Genomic DNA, 15,141 nt, shown 5'->3' with positions numbered 1-15,141 from the left:
TAATTCGTTTTCGGTCGTTCGTAATGGATTTCAATTCAATTATTGACCAGGAAAGACTTTCTGTCATCGTCGTTCGTGCTTCGGCAGGGAATTAAACTAAGAATACGCCGAAGGAGCGTACGCTCCCTCGAAAGGCTGTTAGCTACTTTGGATTTAGGTCATTTAGGCGATTTATGGATGGGTAATTCGTTTTCAGTCGTTCGTAATGGATTTTAATTCAATTATTAACTAATAAAGGCTTTCTGTTATCGTTGTCCGCGCTTCAGAAGCGATTTAAACTAAGCATACGCCGAGGGAGCGTACGCTCCCTCGAAAGGCTGTTTGCCACCTTGGATTTAAGTCATTTAGACGATTTGTGGACGGATAATCGTTTTCAGCCGTTCATAATGGATTTTAATTCAACTGTTGACTAATAAAGGATTTCTATTATCGTCGTCCATGCTGCAGGAGCGATTTGAACTCTGCATACACCGAAGGAGCGTACAATGTCCTGAAAGAATATTTGCTCCCTCAGATTAACGCGATTTAAACGATTTACGGGAGGACAAGGACGAATCGTTCGTTTTTAAGCGATTTAGATTAAGCTATTAATTAATCAGCTGATAAGAGCTTTCTATTATCACCATCCATGCTTCAGGAGGGATTTAAATTCCGCATACGCCGAGGGAGCGTACACCGCCTCGAAAGTGTGTTTGCTCCCTTAGATTTAAGTGATTTAGGCGATTTATGAGCGAATAATTAGTTTTTAAGTTATTTGAATTAAAATATTAACGTATATCAGGTTTATTTTATTGTTATTTATGCTTAAATCGTCATTCATGCTTGAGAATGGATTTAAACCTGCCATACGCAGATGGAGCGTACACTCCCTCCAAAGTGTGTTTGACACCTGGGATTTAAGCGACTAATGAGCGAATAAGGGCGAATAATTCGTTTAAAATAGATTCAAATACATTCATTAATATATAAAAGATTTACATAGTCTTTATCCGTGCTTAAAAAGCTATTTAAATCCCACAGGACGACATAAATAAGAGATTTCACGTCAAAATCGAAGTCAATGTTGACTCGAACAAGTTCCAATTTCACAAACCAATCAAGTGTATCCTATTGCCCTATCCATGCTTAAAATGGGGATTTAAATCCCATGCAGGACGATGGATACCTTTGTACTGTACCCTGAATAAGTACATAGGCCATTGTAAATAAACGAAAGTGCTAGGTAATTATGCCCTTTTAATATTTCCTTCTGGCTCTTACTGCATATTTGGTCACGTGATCCTTGTGACTGTATAGGACTATTATCATGTATCACATTTTGACAATGTGGCTGCTACTTAGAAAGTCATTACTTATCAGCAATGGCGAATTCTATAAATTTCATAGATGAGACAGAGAAGTAGTGCTAAGAGGAGGTCAGTTGAGAAGCATTGGTCTAAGCCCTTTCTAAAGTCAGTAGACAGGAGTGAGTGTCTATAGATTTTAAAGAATCTCATTAAATAAAAAGAGTACAGAGGATAAACAACATGGAACTGTATGAAAAGATTGCAATTAGAATCTAATTCATTGATATTATGACTAATTCACGTAATACATTTAGCTGTTTATTCTGTAATTCAACTACTGAAGCTTATTAGGTACTCTAGACCTATAAGTTTAGACTCAAAACTAAGATTTTCTTGATTTATTTAAATTTTGTCATAGATATAATCGTACTTATAGGCTATAATCCAATTTACAGGCCAGAATCTGTGTAACTTTATTACTGGGTGTAACCTTCAGTTGCCACTCCCGTCAGACTCCTGAGAACTCTTGCAAATTTCAGTAGGGATCAAAGAAGCCTAAGATTTTCGTATTTAAAATGGTTCGTCACTGGAGTTAAGAGAGAGAGAGAGAGAGAGGGGGGGGGTGATATAAAAATTTGTGACAGCAGATTCGGCTTACGCAAGGGAAATGGTTTGCATGTTGACGACCCCTCAGAAATCTGATGAAGATGCAAAACAGCATCTCTCTCTCTCTCTCTCTCTCTCTCTCTCTCTCTCTCTCTCTCTCTCTCTCTCTCTCTCTCTCTCTCTCTCTCCGAAGTGATGATATTACTATGATGAATGACAAATTACAGATCTTGAGTCACCAAATAGGAAATGAGGCTCCAAATCTGGAGGAATAAACTATGTGGTGAAAAAATAAAGAAGAATCACTTTAGGTCTAAATTCAGCTGCTGACTCTGGTGGAAAACATCACAATAGGTCAGCAATTCGGGAAATTGCAATGGAATGTTTAACGCACACAAGAGGTGGACGCTTGCTTGCGAAGATTTCTGACAAAAAGAAGCTAAAAATTGCATGAAATATTGGAGTTATAAATATTCAAGCTGTCGAAAATTATGTAGAACAGCCCAAAGATCTTGATATTAAACGTGTTCCCGATGAAGTTAAACAGGACAATATAAAGAACATATGTAAAAGCTAATAATGCGTGTCAAAGATGTCTTGTAAAAGATAAATGTGACTTGAAAAATTACAAAACAAGAAGATAAACCAGAATTATGAAACACTAGGCCTATATCATGATACGTGGTGACAAGCTATTTACAGTATACACCTAGTAAGTTGTGTTATGCCTACGACAAATATCACGTAATTCATTGCTTAAAATGACCACCAGAAATTCGCACATTAACAGGACAAATCAGGGTGGGAAAGATAAGAGGTTGAAAGATTGCAAGTCCCATAAAACAGGGTGTACACTCTCCCAGGGCCTGAACATAACAGGGCACAAATCATGTAAAAAATACAAAAGAAGAAAAAAATATACGACACTGATCTTGTAAGTTTAGTCAGATGGAAACTAAACTGTTCAAATGTGATAATATACAGCAGATAAAGGGACTGATATATAGACTCCCAGCAGAAGGTTTATATGAGTATTAAAATATATTAAAGAAAATACGAAGGAACATACCGTGCTAGACATTAGTACGATGTGAGTCTAACAGAACTTAAATATCACCACCATTTTTGAAGGGGTTGGTAGGCCCATAAACCACTTAAATAAACCAGCAACGCCAAGATCAGGTCACTCATAAAACTTAAAAGTCTTGATAAATTAGAAATAGACTGGGTTAGTTACAGATCGTAATTTGATAATGTTATTGTATAAAAGACAAAAATGGATAAATACAATAAATAATGATGAGTCTGGAGAATTAACAGTTGATGCTTTAATTTTCACAAACTGCGTAGAGTACGAACTGGAAATAGAAAAGAATTAATCAAAAAAGTTGATAATACCACAGGAATATTAACCCTTGTTACAAGAACAAACATGCTGTACTCTACGAAGCTAGTGAGCCGTTACATAACCAAATACCTATAATGGAAGAAAAATTACTTAGTATTTTAAGTTACACAAAACTAATTAGAGAATAAGTTGAAAATGTGAAAGAATTCATCTAAAAAGCTTATAAAACAAAATAAATATTATACTTATAGGCATAAATATGACCATAATAGATGCAACTAGATGAGCCGTTACACGATCAAAGCAACGCCATTACTACTACTATTGCGTCGGCATTGGGTTAAATAACCCAGTTCTGCATTATAAATTACGCCTGAGGACCCTAAATGTTTTTAGGGTGGGCCATTTTTAGAGCCTACTGGTGACATTATATACACTTGCCTTTAAATTTTAGGCTTTTTTTAAGGGTTACCTCGTCGTAGTGCTTACCTAAATGGTGTACCTATCCAGCTAAGGTAACTCGCCTGTCGGGTAATTACGCTTTGAGTTACATTACGAATTACGTTACGTTATGAATTAGGTCGTATTTGTTATCGTACCGTATGGTATATTAGGTAATGAACGGTAAAATACGGTACGACCGTACCTGCAGCTACGATCTTAAAATGTACCGGGCTACATCCTAACCTAACCTAATCGAAACTGTAGCCCATTTGTGTTTAACTTGATTTTGGGGGAGGGGGGCCATTTAGCCCAAGGTTTATGCTTAGCTCGAAATATTTTAAGTTATTTTACTTTAATCCATTATTGGAGTTGGGTAAAACTGAAGACGACTACCGCAGCCTGGTTCCCTCCAGCTGTCAACCAGAATATTTACCGCAGTTTCTTTATGTTTTTGTTCATATTTATGCCTCTTTTATTTTTATAACATTTAACTATCGTTTGTTTATGTTTTTACTGTAATCTCCCCTGGGTTGGTACTAAACACGGCACCCATGTTTCCTAATAATTAAACGTTAGCTTAGATCCAGCAAGGAATTTCAGAACTAAAATTATCACAATTTATGGTATATTTAGTGTTTCCTAAAATTTATTTACATATTTTATTATTTTTCAGGTTTGAAGTGCCATGAATAAGAATTCTAGCCTGTTAAATGATTATGTGAAATCGTGCCGTAATACTTAAAAACAAATTGCAGAAGAAATCAAGAAACAAGATGATCCGTTCGCCCCTTCGTAATACTGCAGCAATCCTTGCACCGAGGTAAGTTGACTAATTTGCCCTTATAGTAATTTCAGATTTGTTTTGAACATCATCAAAATAATTGAAATTAGTTAGAGATCCGTATATGGATGCTCATAATTAATGTCATAGACTGGAAATATCCAGAAAAGAGGTGGTACCATAGGTATCCGGGAAATAAGTTAACTGCTCATGATTACTGCTCATGATTACGCGTGTGTTTGAACATTGCTATTTTTTCTGTTTTGTAATCTTATTCTTCTCAGCATCTTGGAAGATGGAGACCACGATGAAGTAACTAAAGTTCTAAATGACTACCTATGTCATTGTAGCACCTCCCTCCTGCATGTCAAGACCCCATGGAATGGATTGGTGTAGTTTTCTTTGTCAATATACTCAAGTTGAATTGTTTTTGACCACTTTAATTAGATTAATTTTATTTTGTATCATGATATGGACTTTGAAAAAGTTACTAACTAAATATCATGGACTTGAGAGTACTGTACGCAACTGCTTGACAGAGTGTAATGCAGTAACACCTCAGTTTAGCAGACTTCTGTACTTATCGGCCACATTATTATCATCATTTCTTCTTGGCCACCATTTGAGATGTCATACCATTTTCAAATAAATCTCTGAAGATGAATGGCAACTGTAAAGTGCGGGTTAGTTAAGGGTAGGAGCTATGTAGAATTGCTATTAGCTTAAGATATCCAGGCTATAATTTAGTGTTTTTTTTACTTGATGGATTTTATTACTTATTAGAAAATCAGACCCCAAAGTTTCTCTTAAGTTGAGGTGCTACTGTGTTTGACTTGGAGTTTAGATGAAATATTTTCAAGAGCAGCATGTCAGAACCTAATCTCATCTTAAGTAGCGATGTATCTGCATTGTTTCATGTTGCAACTGTTTCTAAAATAAATTTTGCTGTTCCAGGCTGAAGGGCTTTCTCAGTCAGCCGAGGTGTCATCAGTCTACTGGTGATGATCAGAAAACCACAGCAAGAGTCCTAAATCAGGAAATTGGTGCAGGCTTAATGATAGATGGTTATAGTCAGGTGAGTTGGAAAAATAAGATTAGTTTTTGAATAAATATCTGATCATATGAACCATTTAGATTGCGACCATGTAGGGTGGTAGCGCCCTCAGTGTACTTCAAGTGGTGCACTGTAAGCATTACTTGAGCTTCTTTGCAGTATCCCTTTGGCACCTACCGGCAACCCCTTTCATTCCATTTACTGTACCTCTGTTCATATTCTTTTTATTCCGTCTTACTTTCCACCCTTTCCAAACAATTGTTTCTTAGTACAACTGTGAGATTTTTCTCCTGTTACGCCTTAAAACCTTTTTACTCTCAATTTCCCTTTCAGTGCTGAATGACCTTATAGGTCCCAGCGTTTTGCCTTCCTCCGAAATTTTATACTCTATTCCAGTTCATTTAAATGGCAAACTTTCCACTTTACTTGATGTTATCTCTGATAAGTGGAGAAACTGACTGAATTGCAAATCTGCTTTTACTGATTCTATTACAAGTTGAAGAGGCTGAGTGATGAAACACTACGGAAATGCTAGTTGGAAAATGGTTTAAGACCTCCTTCAGTAGGGTAAACTACTTGTCTTACTTTCAGAAACCCTAAGCTAATGATTTGGTCTTTATGATTTTGCATTTTTATGATGCACATTGGGAGAAGGATAGATAACCAGTGGCCTGTCAGCTCAGATATGATGGAAAAACTCATTACATCAAGTGACATTCTAAATGGATAATATTATGACCTTCTTCAGTAGGGTGTTCTCCCTTTCTTATTTATAAAAGTTCCTCTTCATGATTTGGTCTTATTTTTTTGAAAATTTAGACTGGGACATTGGGATAAGTCACCCAGGGCATTATTCAGCCTAGATGTGGTTAGGAAATGAAATTAGTCCATTGTTGCTGAAAATTACTCAAGTAAATGGTATACAGGACATGATAGAATAACAAAATGGAACACACTCAGCTACATCAAAGGAACAATACTCAGAAAAACAAATATTGGAGTCAATAAGATTAAGATAATAACAATTGGCACTGACTAACTAACAGTGCATAAGTGGACCTACACCCATTTTTACTGCAATCTTATCAAATGGTCAGACTGATCAAGGTATTCTTCATTACAGTAGTCTGGAGTAGCTATTTTGATATAGTAAGACTGGGTTGCACATCCTATGACAACGATCAGTTTTTATGTCATTTTTTTACATGAATAAACCATTTCCTGTTGCAGGAATAAACCATTGCCTTACATTGAAGTTACTCTACCATCACCTTAGGGTGGATTCTGATGCATAAATTTGAGAACTAAGATTTTAACTGAGCAAGATATTGGAGAGAGCAGGTTAGACTTTAAATAAATAAGGGAAACTGTCTCCTCCTTGAAGGAGCAGGATTGGTATCTTGGTAAGTTCATGGCCAGTGTTTTTCAAAGTAATTGCTTTATGAAAAATTTTTTCAAAGTAAGTGTCATCAGTTATTCCCACATTGTGCTATGTAGGCATTACTTGAGGTTCTTGCAGCATCCCTTTGTCCACTAGCTGCAACCCCTTTCCTTCCTTTTATTGTATCTGTTTATATTCTCTTTCTTCCATTGTACTTTTCACCCTCTCCTAACAATTGTTTCACTGTGCAACTGCAAGGTTTACCGCCTGTTACATTAATACCTCTTTACTCTCAATTTTCCTTTCAGCACTGAATGACCTCATAGGTCCCAGTGCTTCACCATTGGCCTGAATTTTATATGCCACTCCTATTCCCTATATTTACTGTAAAATAGCCTTTTCAGTTGAAAATACTATTAAGGTAAAAATAGAGTACCTTCATGTGCATATAGAATTCAGTACTGCTCTTCACTTAGTGTTGCTTGTACAGAGACGCCTTCTGTAATATTATTCATGTTACAGTATATAATATTCTTTGACATTTACTTAATGTGTGTGTGTATTTTATTGTTGTATTACAAACTTTTTTGATGTTTGGTCTTTTCATGATTTAATGTTATGCAATAATTATTTTCAAAACATTCTTTTACCTTTATATTAACTTTATATATGACTGTCATTTCCAGACCATTTCGTGTATACGATAATGTACAGTAGTTTCTGCTTGAACTGAATCTTACTTCTGTGGTCTTATAATGATGTCAACATTCCAGGCTGGTTTTCGTCTCAACAATGGAATGTCTGTGGTGGGTCCAATGGCTATATTCCCAAAATCCGTCCTCAGTTGGCGCGTGCGAGATGAAAATGACATTACAGAAGACTCGTTGTCGTTATTTTATATTCTGGAGCCTAAGCTTGGTAAGCAGTATTCAGTTACTGCAGTACTGTATTTTGGGCTGCTAATTATGGGTATAAATGCAAAATTGCATGTACAGTATTGCAGTTTGCTTGCAATATGATGATGTTTATTGTCATTTCATTCTTGGGGTGGATTTTTGTATGTGTTAGAAGAAGACAAGCATTAATGTAGCTTTGAAATGCTTACTTTGTCTTGTTAGACATCAGTTTAGTTTCAAAATGCTTATTTTGTCTGCACAGGCATAGTCCAAATTCTGAATCCCAAAAGAAGCACAAATAAATTGGTAGTCGAATGGTGACTTAGACCTACCCCATATCATTTGCTGTAGCCCCTCACTTCTCTGCTTGAACCATTGTGACTAAATGCGCACTCAGCTCACTTCTGTCGCATCTTATTTTATTAGTGAAATTATTACACAGCAGTTTTTGTAGTTTTGTATATGATGGCTACATAAACCTTTACAATTTTCATCCACAGTATTTAATCAGATTTGTGTACAGCCAACCACTTTTTTTCATGATGGTTAAGTTCCCACCCGCCGCCTTCAGTGAATAGATAAATTTTGCAAATACTGTAAAGTAGGCACCACAACTTACTTAATTTTACCTGTTTCCCATTGATTAGCAGATCTCTTACAGATTTCCCACCCCATACTCCCCTTCAGGTTGATGGAACTTTGCTGAACGAGTCTGAAGTTTTAACTATCCTAGGTGTATCTTTTGACTCGCATCTAACTTTTGAGAAACATCTAATGAAAGTTTCAGCAAATGCCACACAGACGTTAGGTATTGTTTGCAAGGCCTCATATATTTGTAATAGTGATAAAATCAGTGCAACCCGTCTTAAGTCATTTGTGCTTCCTTTACTGGAATACTGTTCTCTCGTGCGAACGTCTGCTTCTGCCAGAGATTTATCTCTTTTAGATAGAGTGGTTCATGGTGGTAGGTTTCTGTTTCCAAATAGTAACAGTTATGACTTGGACCATCGACGGATAGTCTCTTGTTTATCGCTTTTACATAGGTTGTATTTCAACAGAGATCTTTCACATTCAAAGTTGATCTCAGCTTCCCTTTATCTGCCGAGAGCAACCAGATTCGCTGAACAGCGGCACCAATATGCAGTAAATGTATCTCGCTGTTGAACTTCTCAGCTCCAGAGGTCCCTTATTCCTCACACTGTTGGACTGTAGAACAGCCTCCCAGAGGATGTCCAGCAGTTGGAACTTCAGAAGTTCAAGTGAAAGTGTAATGCATTACTACCCTAATACTGTACTATTCTTCTTGCGTTTTAATACATTTTTATCTATCTATTTATTAGTTTATTTTTTCTTTTTTAATAATAATAACACAGTAATACATGATACTCTATTGTATCTTACCATTGGCTAGACCATAATGCAATTAAGTGCTATGAATGCTCATAAATACCAGTTGCTATTTATATTATTCACAACAGTCAGAAGGAACAATGTGATAGTAGGTAGCTCACAGTCAACCAGTCACAATGAACAGGCTTACTAAGAAAGCTTCAAAAAATGTGAATAAAGAGTAATGTGGAAGTTAGAAATAAATGAAAAACTTATCAGCAAATGAGAACTACTTCTGGGACTTTAATGCCAAATTCCTCCATACTGTAGTCAGCTCAGTATTGTTATACGTGAGTTCATGGATGATCAACATTTAGGATTAGCCTTTATTTAATTTTTACTCATGTTGTACTTCTGATTAACCTTTTTGTCTTTTTTGCTTCCATTTTTAAAAATGATTCCAGACTACTGGAAATCTTGCTCACTTCAGCCCGACTAATTGCAGGACAATGGGCGTGGAACACTTCTTACTAAAAATGTAGCAGCTTGTAGATCTCCAAGAGGTTTTACGAAGTTCTCTTGATCTTTTCTTTTACAGATATCCTGATCATTGGTGTTGGTGACCGGGGGATCGCCTTAAAACCACGTGTTTTACAATATATAAAAAATAAAGGACTAAATATCGAGGTATGGTGAATTTTCCGTATGTAACCTTGTAGCTTTTTGCTTTTTTTCTTTTCATAGCATTCATTTGGTGTGAGGATGAATAAGTTTTCGTAAAAGTCTCTCCTGAGAGCTGAAGGTTGTGGTTTTTTCACTTTCAGGTATACAGATCCCTTGATGTCTGGCATTCTGAGTATACAAAATCTGATAAGTGCAGAAACTATAGTCTGTCAAACACTCTTAAGATGACTAGGGTGTAGCCAGGTAGAAAAAGCATTGCAGCCATATCTATATAGCTGTTCAAATCTTTCCCTTAACGTTAATCTCAAAATTGATTATGGTTTTGCTTGAGAACTCTCTTTTACTGTAGTTTCCACTTTGTGTTTCCCTACCACAGTGGCAGCTTTGAGTACGATAGTTCTTTAAGAAGATGGCTCATCTGAGGTGAAGTCAGTAAAGTGACCACTGACCATCTAAAAGCCCTGTGCTGATGACGTGTTGCAGAAACTGGGATTTGGTAATGCAGGTCAAAAATTAAGCCACATCTCTTTTAATGAAAAAAAAATTAGGTTTCCAATGAAAATATCCAGGGTCATACGTGTTTTTAATGTCAGCTTTAAACTTGTGGCTGTATACTTTAGAAAACTTTCTCTTGAGGAGGCTCTGCTAACCTCATACCTTTATCATAACAGTGAGATATTTGTGAACACAGGAATTCCTTATTATCCCCAACTCAGCAATCTTAGAGTGTTTGACAGACTATGAGACTTTGTAGTATGCCTACACTTGCAGACATTGAAGATATCCCACAGATAACAGTAATTCTATATAATTTCCAGCCTGAATTATACTGTATTTCACAGTTTTCATTCAATTTAAAAGATTTATCCTAAAAATACATTACATTATAAGGTAGCCCAGCAAAAACCCACCACAAAATATAACTGGCAAGTAAAATTGTGTGAGAAGTTAGTCTGATAAGTTGATAGGTTATTGTATATTCTTTTGTGTTCAACTCCTTTTTTGCAATCTCATCTTTTTTCTTTGAATGTCAAGTAGTTATATAGTCTTTATGGTATGCGAGAATGGTCCAAATACTGAAATTTCCTCGGTTCCACACTTGCATAGGCATTAAATAAAGTGAAAATGCTGAATATAATGTTAAAATTTCATCTAAAACCAGAGCAAGCATAGCCATTCCTGTTGGTGATTGTTATGCTTAAGTTTTATAAGTTTAATTGCTACTTTGTGCCCAAAAATTGCATAAATTTCTGCAAATAATGCAACACTTGATTACTGGAGAGGTGTTAGCATAAGAGGGTAAGTATATGTAGCATACAACACAGGAATATCATGCACACATGGCATGCACAAGGAGAAATCTTAGCACTAAAATAGGAGACCAGGCAGTAACAACTGGGTGATAATATGGCTGAGAACACACTGGTTGAGATAGGCCGACTTAGTTCACGTACCCACAGGCCTTCCCGATAGGATTTTGTTTTTATAGATAGTAACAGCTTCAGAACTCCTTGTGTAAGAAACTCCATTTATGGAAGCTATTGCTCGTATTCTAGGAAAAATACGAATTACTTTTAAAATGCTGTTTTTTTTATAACATTGGTTGTCTGGTCTGCATCTAATGTAAGGGATTAATTGGGTAATACAGTAACACTTCAACTCAACAAGCCTCAACATAGTGGACTTCTATACTTATCAACTACCCTATTATGATTGTTTTTCCTTATGCTACCATTTTAGATGATATATTTTTATATAGATCTTTTAAATTGAATCATCTTCTTCTTCTTCTTTCTCTGCATCTTTTCCTACTTCTATGTGGCATCGATGTTTCTGACAGCTGTTATCCACCTGGCTCGGGCAAACACATCGTCCTCTGACAATTGTTTGTCTCTCAGATCTTCTCTAACTACATCCATCCACCTTTACTTCGGTCTTCTCTTGCTCTCCCACCAGATCTTTTAAACTGAATGTTAAATGTAAATTTTGGGTTAGTTTAGGTTAGGAACTGCTGTATGTGGAATTGCTGTTAGCTGTAAGATAGCGAGAAAATGTTCAAATGCAGGTTATGTATGGTGTCATTTTTAATTTAACAGACTTTGTTACTCATCAGAAAGGCCAGACTCCCCAAAAGCATCTGTTAAGATGAGGTGCAACTGTTATGCGATCCTGTGGTCCCAAATTGCTCATTTTTATTATGTGGGCATTCTTTGATGTAGATAGAAGCTTGCTTGGCAAGTTCATTCCCTTTTTGGGAGAATTTCACAAGAATATTTGTATAAATAATGATAATAGATTAAGCTGAACTGGATGTAGCTCAGTTTGTCCTATAATAAAACACTGCTTGCATAACAAAGTTCATTACCATTTTGGGAGAATTTCACAAGAATATTTAAGTAAATAATGATAGTATGAGCTGAATTGGACATAGCCCAGTTTGCCTTATAATAAAACATTGCTTGCATAACCAAGTTCATTACCATTTTGAGAGAATTTCACAAGAATATTTGAGTGAATAATGATAATAGATTAATTTGAAATGGACATAGCCCAGTTTGCCTTATAATAAAACACTGCTTGCATAACAAAGTTCATTACCATTTTGGGAGAATTTCACAAGAATATTTACATAAATAATGATACAGTAATGGATTAAGCTGAACTGGACATAGCTCAGTTTGCCCTGTAATAAAACACTGCTTGCATAACTAAGTTCATTCCCTGTTTGGGAGAATTTCACAAGAATATTTGCATAAATAATTATAATAGATTAAGTTGAACTGGATGTAGCCGAGTTTGCTCTATAATAAAACACTGCTTGCATATTCAATCTCATTGTGGTAAGCCAAAGAAAGGCTTTGAAATATCTGTTGTTGTAATGTTACTTTCTTTAAATAGCAACTTCCAGTATTACAGTTGCATTTACACTGTATCTGCCTCCAAAGTAATCTTTCCATTAATGCATTACAGGTTCTGCCAACCGAGTCGGCTTGTGCGACCTTCAATTTTCTGAATGACGAAAAGAGATATGTGGCTGCTGCTCTCATCCCACCAACTAATATTCAGACGCACGAAGACGAATTAGTACAGGATCAAGTGAGGAAGAAGAGTCTCTTCATAGCAACACTGGAGGACGAAATTGTATGAGCATTGCTCCTCGTGAAATTTTTACCCTCTCCGTGTACAGATCATTATGTAAATTGTGTAATAAAAGTGAGTGCTTGTGAAAGTTAACTTTTTATCAGAATTGGTTTCATGTGCAAGTTACATCCCCCTTTTTTGTTTTGTGTCTATGCGTAAGGAAGATGGACAAACAGTGCTGAATAGGTCTATTTTCCTTGTATTATCAGGAGCAGATGTGTGTGTGGGGTTACTCTTGCTTGCAACTTTATTTTACTCATTTCATCACCTTTGCCAATTCAGATTCAGTCTTTGATTGTCTCTTCTGGATTTTCATTTAAGATGGAGTCTGCTCGAAGTTTTTAATTTTAGAAGATGTTTAAGACCAGGTTTCTGCTCAACCAAAATACGAACTTACGTGCTATGCAAATTTAGTTTTATGCGTAGTATACGTCATTGTTTATTACGTGTAAGCATAATTGAGATGGGAACATTATTTTTAAAGAAAAATGGACTGTAGTATCGGCAATTTTAGCCCATTTTTAAAACTAGCCTGTATTTTGATGGTAGGTGGAAAGTAAAATTTTTATAGAACCGAAAACTAACCATCTTATTATTATTATTATTATTATTATTATTATTATTAGTATTATTATTCAGATGATAAAACTCTTATTCATATTGAACAAGCCTACAAGGGCCATTGGCTTGAAATTCAAAGCTTCCAAAGGATATGGTGTTCATTTGAAAGAAATTACAGAAGCTAATAGGAAATACAGAAAGAAGAGATCAGTTATTACAGAAGAAAAAGAGATAAATTAATAAATAAATAAATAGAAAAAATATTAATAAATAATTGAAATAAAAGGTGAATTGTTCCAGGATAGTAATGCAGTGAAACTTAGCTTGAACTTTTGAGATTCTAAATGCACTACATCCTTGGATAAAGTCTTCATATTTCTGGTGAATTTTAGTTTCCTTTGTTATTATTCTGTTGTCTCATTTATTAATGGACAGAAGCGTGAATCTTTAAAATAAAAGTGTACATAGCACATTACATTTGGTATGCTTGGATTACAGGTGCAGTACTGTACGTACAGAAAGATCGGCACTTTCTGCATTTCTCCCCATCTGTCTGTAGACCAGTCCTTCAACTGCATTATGCAGCTGCAATATGCTCCTGCAACTGTCACTAAAAGTACAAAATTACAGTTTGTAAGTAGAAAGTAATTTATGTCACAAGAATTGTCCTGGATTGCAAAATAAACTCGGTGAAAGAATGTCGATGCCCAAAGTGTATAAGAGGAGAAGGAAAGAGGTGGTGGAGTACCATGTTTTGGTAGAAGGATAGGTTTTGTGTGAGGCATAACATTGCTATTACTTTTGGGAAACAGCATTCTTTGAAACAAGTATTTAGAGGGCATTGAGAAAGAGTAACCATACCCTTGGTTAAGGGGAGAGATGTCAAGACTGCGGTTAAGCAGAAATATCTCATTGGTAAACAGAGAAAAATGTTATGATGCTTTCGTAAGGGTTTTACTATAGACATAGTCACTGATGAAAAACTTGAGGAGTGGGAAGATTATTATTATTATTATTATCATCATTTCATTTTTTTTTTTCCATCTGTCATCCTATTCAACTGGGTAGTATTTATAGTGTGGGGTTCCGGGTTGCATCCTGCCTCCTTAGGAGTCCATCACTTTTCTCACTATGTGCACTGTTTTTGATAGCACTCCTCTGCGTGAGTTCTGGAGCTATTTCATCAGGACCTGGGCCTTTCCAGTTGGGCATTTTCTTCAGTTGGTGTCTGACTGTGTCTGTTGTGATCTCGGTGTTATTATTATTATTATTATTATTATTATTATTATTATTATTATTATTATTATTCTTCAGAAGATGAACCCCATTCATATGGAACATGCCCACAGGGGCCACTGACTTGAAATTCACGCTACCAAAGAATGTAGTGTTCATTTGCAAGAGGTAATAGAAGGTTATAGGGAATACGGAAGGAGAAATCAGTTATTAGTAAAGAAAGAGGTAAATTAATACATTAATAGGTAAATAGATGAAAATATAAATAAATTATTGAAATACATGGTGAATTGTATTAGGGTAGACAGGTATTGCGTCTTCACTTGAACCTTGGAGGTTCTAACTGCACAGCATCCTCAGGGAGACTGTTCCACAGTTCAACGGTGTGAGGAAT

General features: G+C 35.8%; 1 protein-coding gene across 3 annotated transcripts; it reads left to right on the top strand.

Annotated features, from left to right (window-relative positions):
* The first annotated feature begins 3,563 nt into the window (after positions 1-3,563).
* Positions 3,564-14,649, top strand: LOC136842932 (NADH dehydrogenase [ubiquinone] 1 alpha subcomplex assembly factor 3). Of its 3 annotated transcripts, XR_010854378.1 has the most exons (7): positions 3,616-3,755; positions 4,358-4,504; positions 5,420-5,540; positions 7,674-7,818; positions 9,724-9,812; positions 12,780-13,022; positions 14,010-14,649. XR_010854378.1 is itself a non-coding variant. In XM_067110944.1 (6 exons), exons 2-6 carry the CDS (start codon positions 4,458-4,460, stop codon positions 12,954-12,956), a joined length of 579 nt encoding a protein of 192 aa, XP_066967045.1. In that variant the 5' UTR covers positions 3,564-3,771; positions 4,358-4,457; the 3' UTR covers positions 12,957-13,050. The 3 variants fall into 3 exon arrangements, 2 of the variants coding, with proteins under 2 accessions (XP_066967045.1, XP_066967044.1); XM_067110944.1 differs by lacking the exon at positions 14,010-14,649 and having other exon boundaries at positions 3,564-3,771; positions 12,780-13,050; XM_067110943.1 differs by lacking the exon at positions 14,010-14,649 and having other exon boundaries at positions 3,569-3,755; positions 12,780-13,050.
* Positions 14,650-15,141: the final 492 nt, after the last annotated feature.

The sequence above is a fragment of the Macrobrachium rosenbergii genome, chromosome 10, assembly GCF_040412425.1.
Source record: "Macrobrachium rosenbergii isolate ZJJX-2024 chromosome 10, ASM4041242v1, whole genome shotgun sequence".
Lineage (NCBI taxonomy): Eukaryota > Metazoa > Arthropoda > Malacostraca > Decapoda > Palaemonidae > Macrobrachium > Macrobrachium rosenbergii.
This window is presented reverse-complemented; position numbering and strand designations above follow the sequence as displayed.

What these genes read in the sequence shown, in the direction of transcription:
- LOC136842932 (XM_067110944.1), top strand. Translation starts at nt 4,458, where the DNA reads ATGATCCGTTCGCCCCTTCGTAATACTGCAGCAATCCTTGCACCGAG. An exon ending in TATTCTGGAGCCTAAGCTTG is followed by an intron (nt 7,819 to 9,723) that starts GTAAGCAGTATT and finishes TTTCTTTTACAG; the next exon opens with ATATCCTGATCATTGGTGTT. An exon ending in ATAAAGGACTAAATATCGAG is followed by an intron (nt 9,813 to 12,779) that starts GTATGGTGAATT and finishes AATGCATTACAG; the next exon opens with GTTCTGCCAACCGAGTCGGC.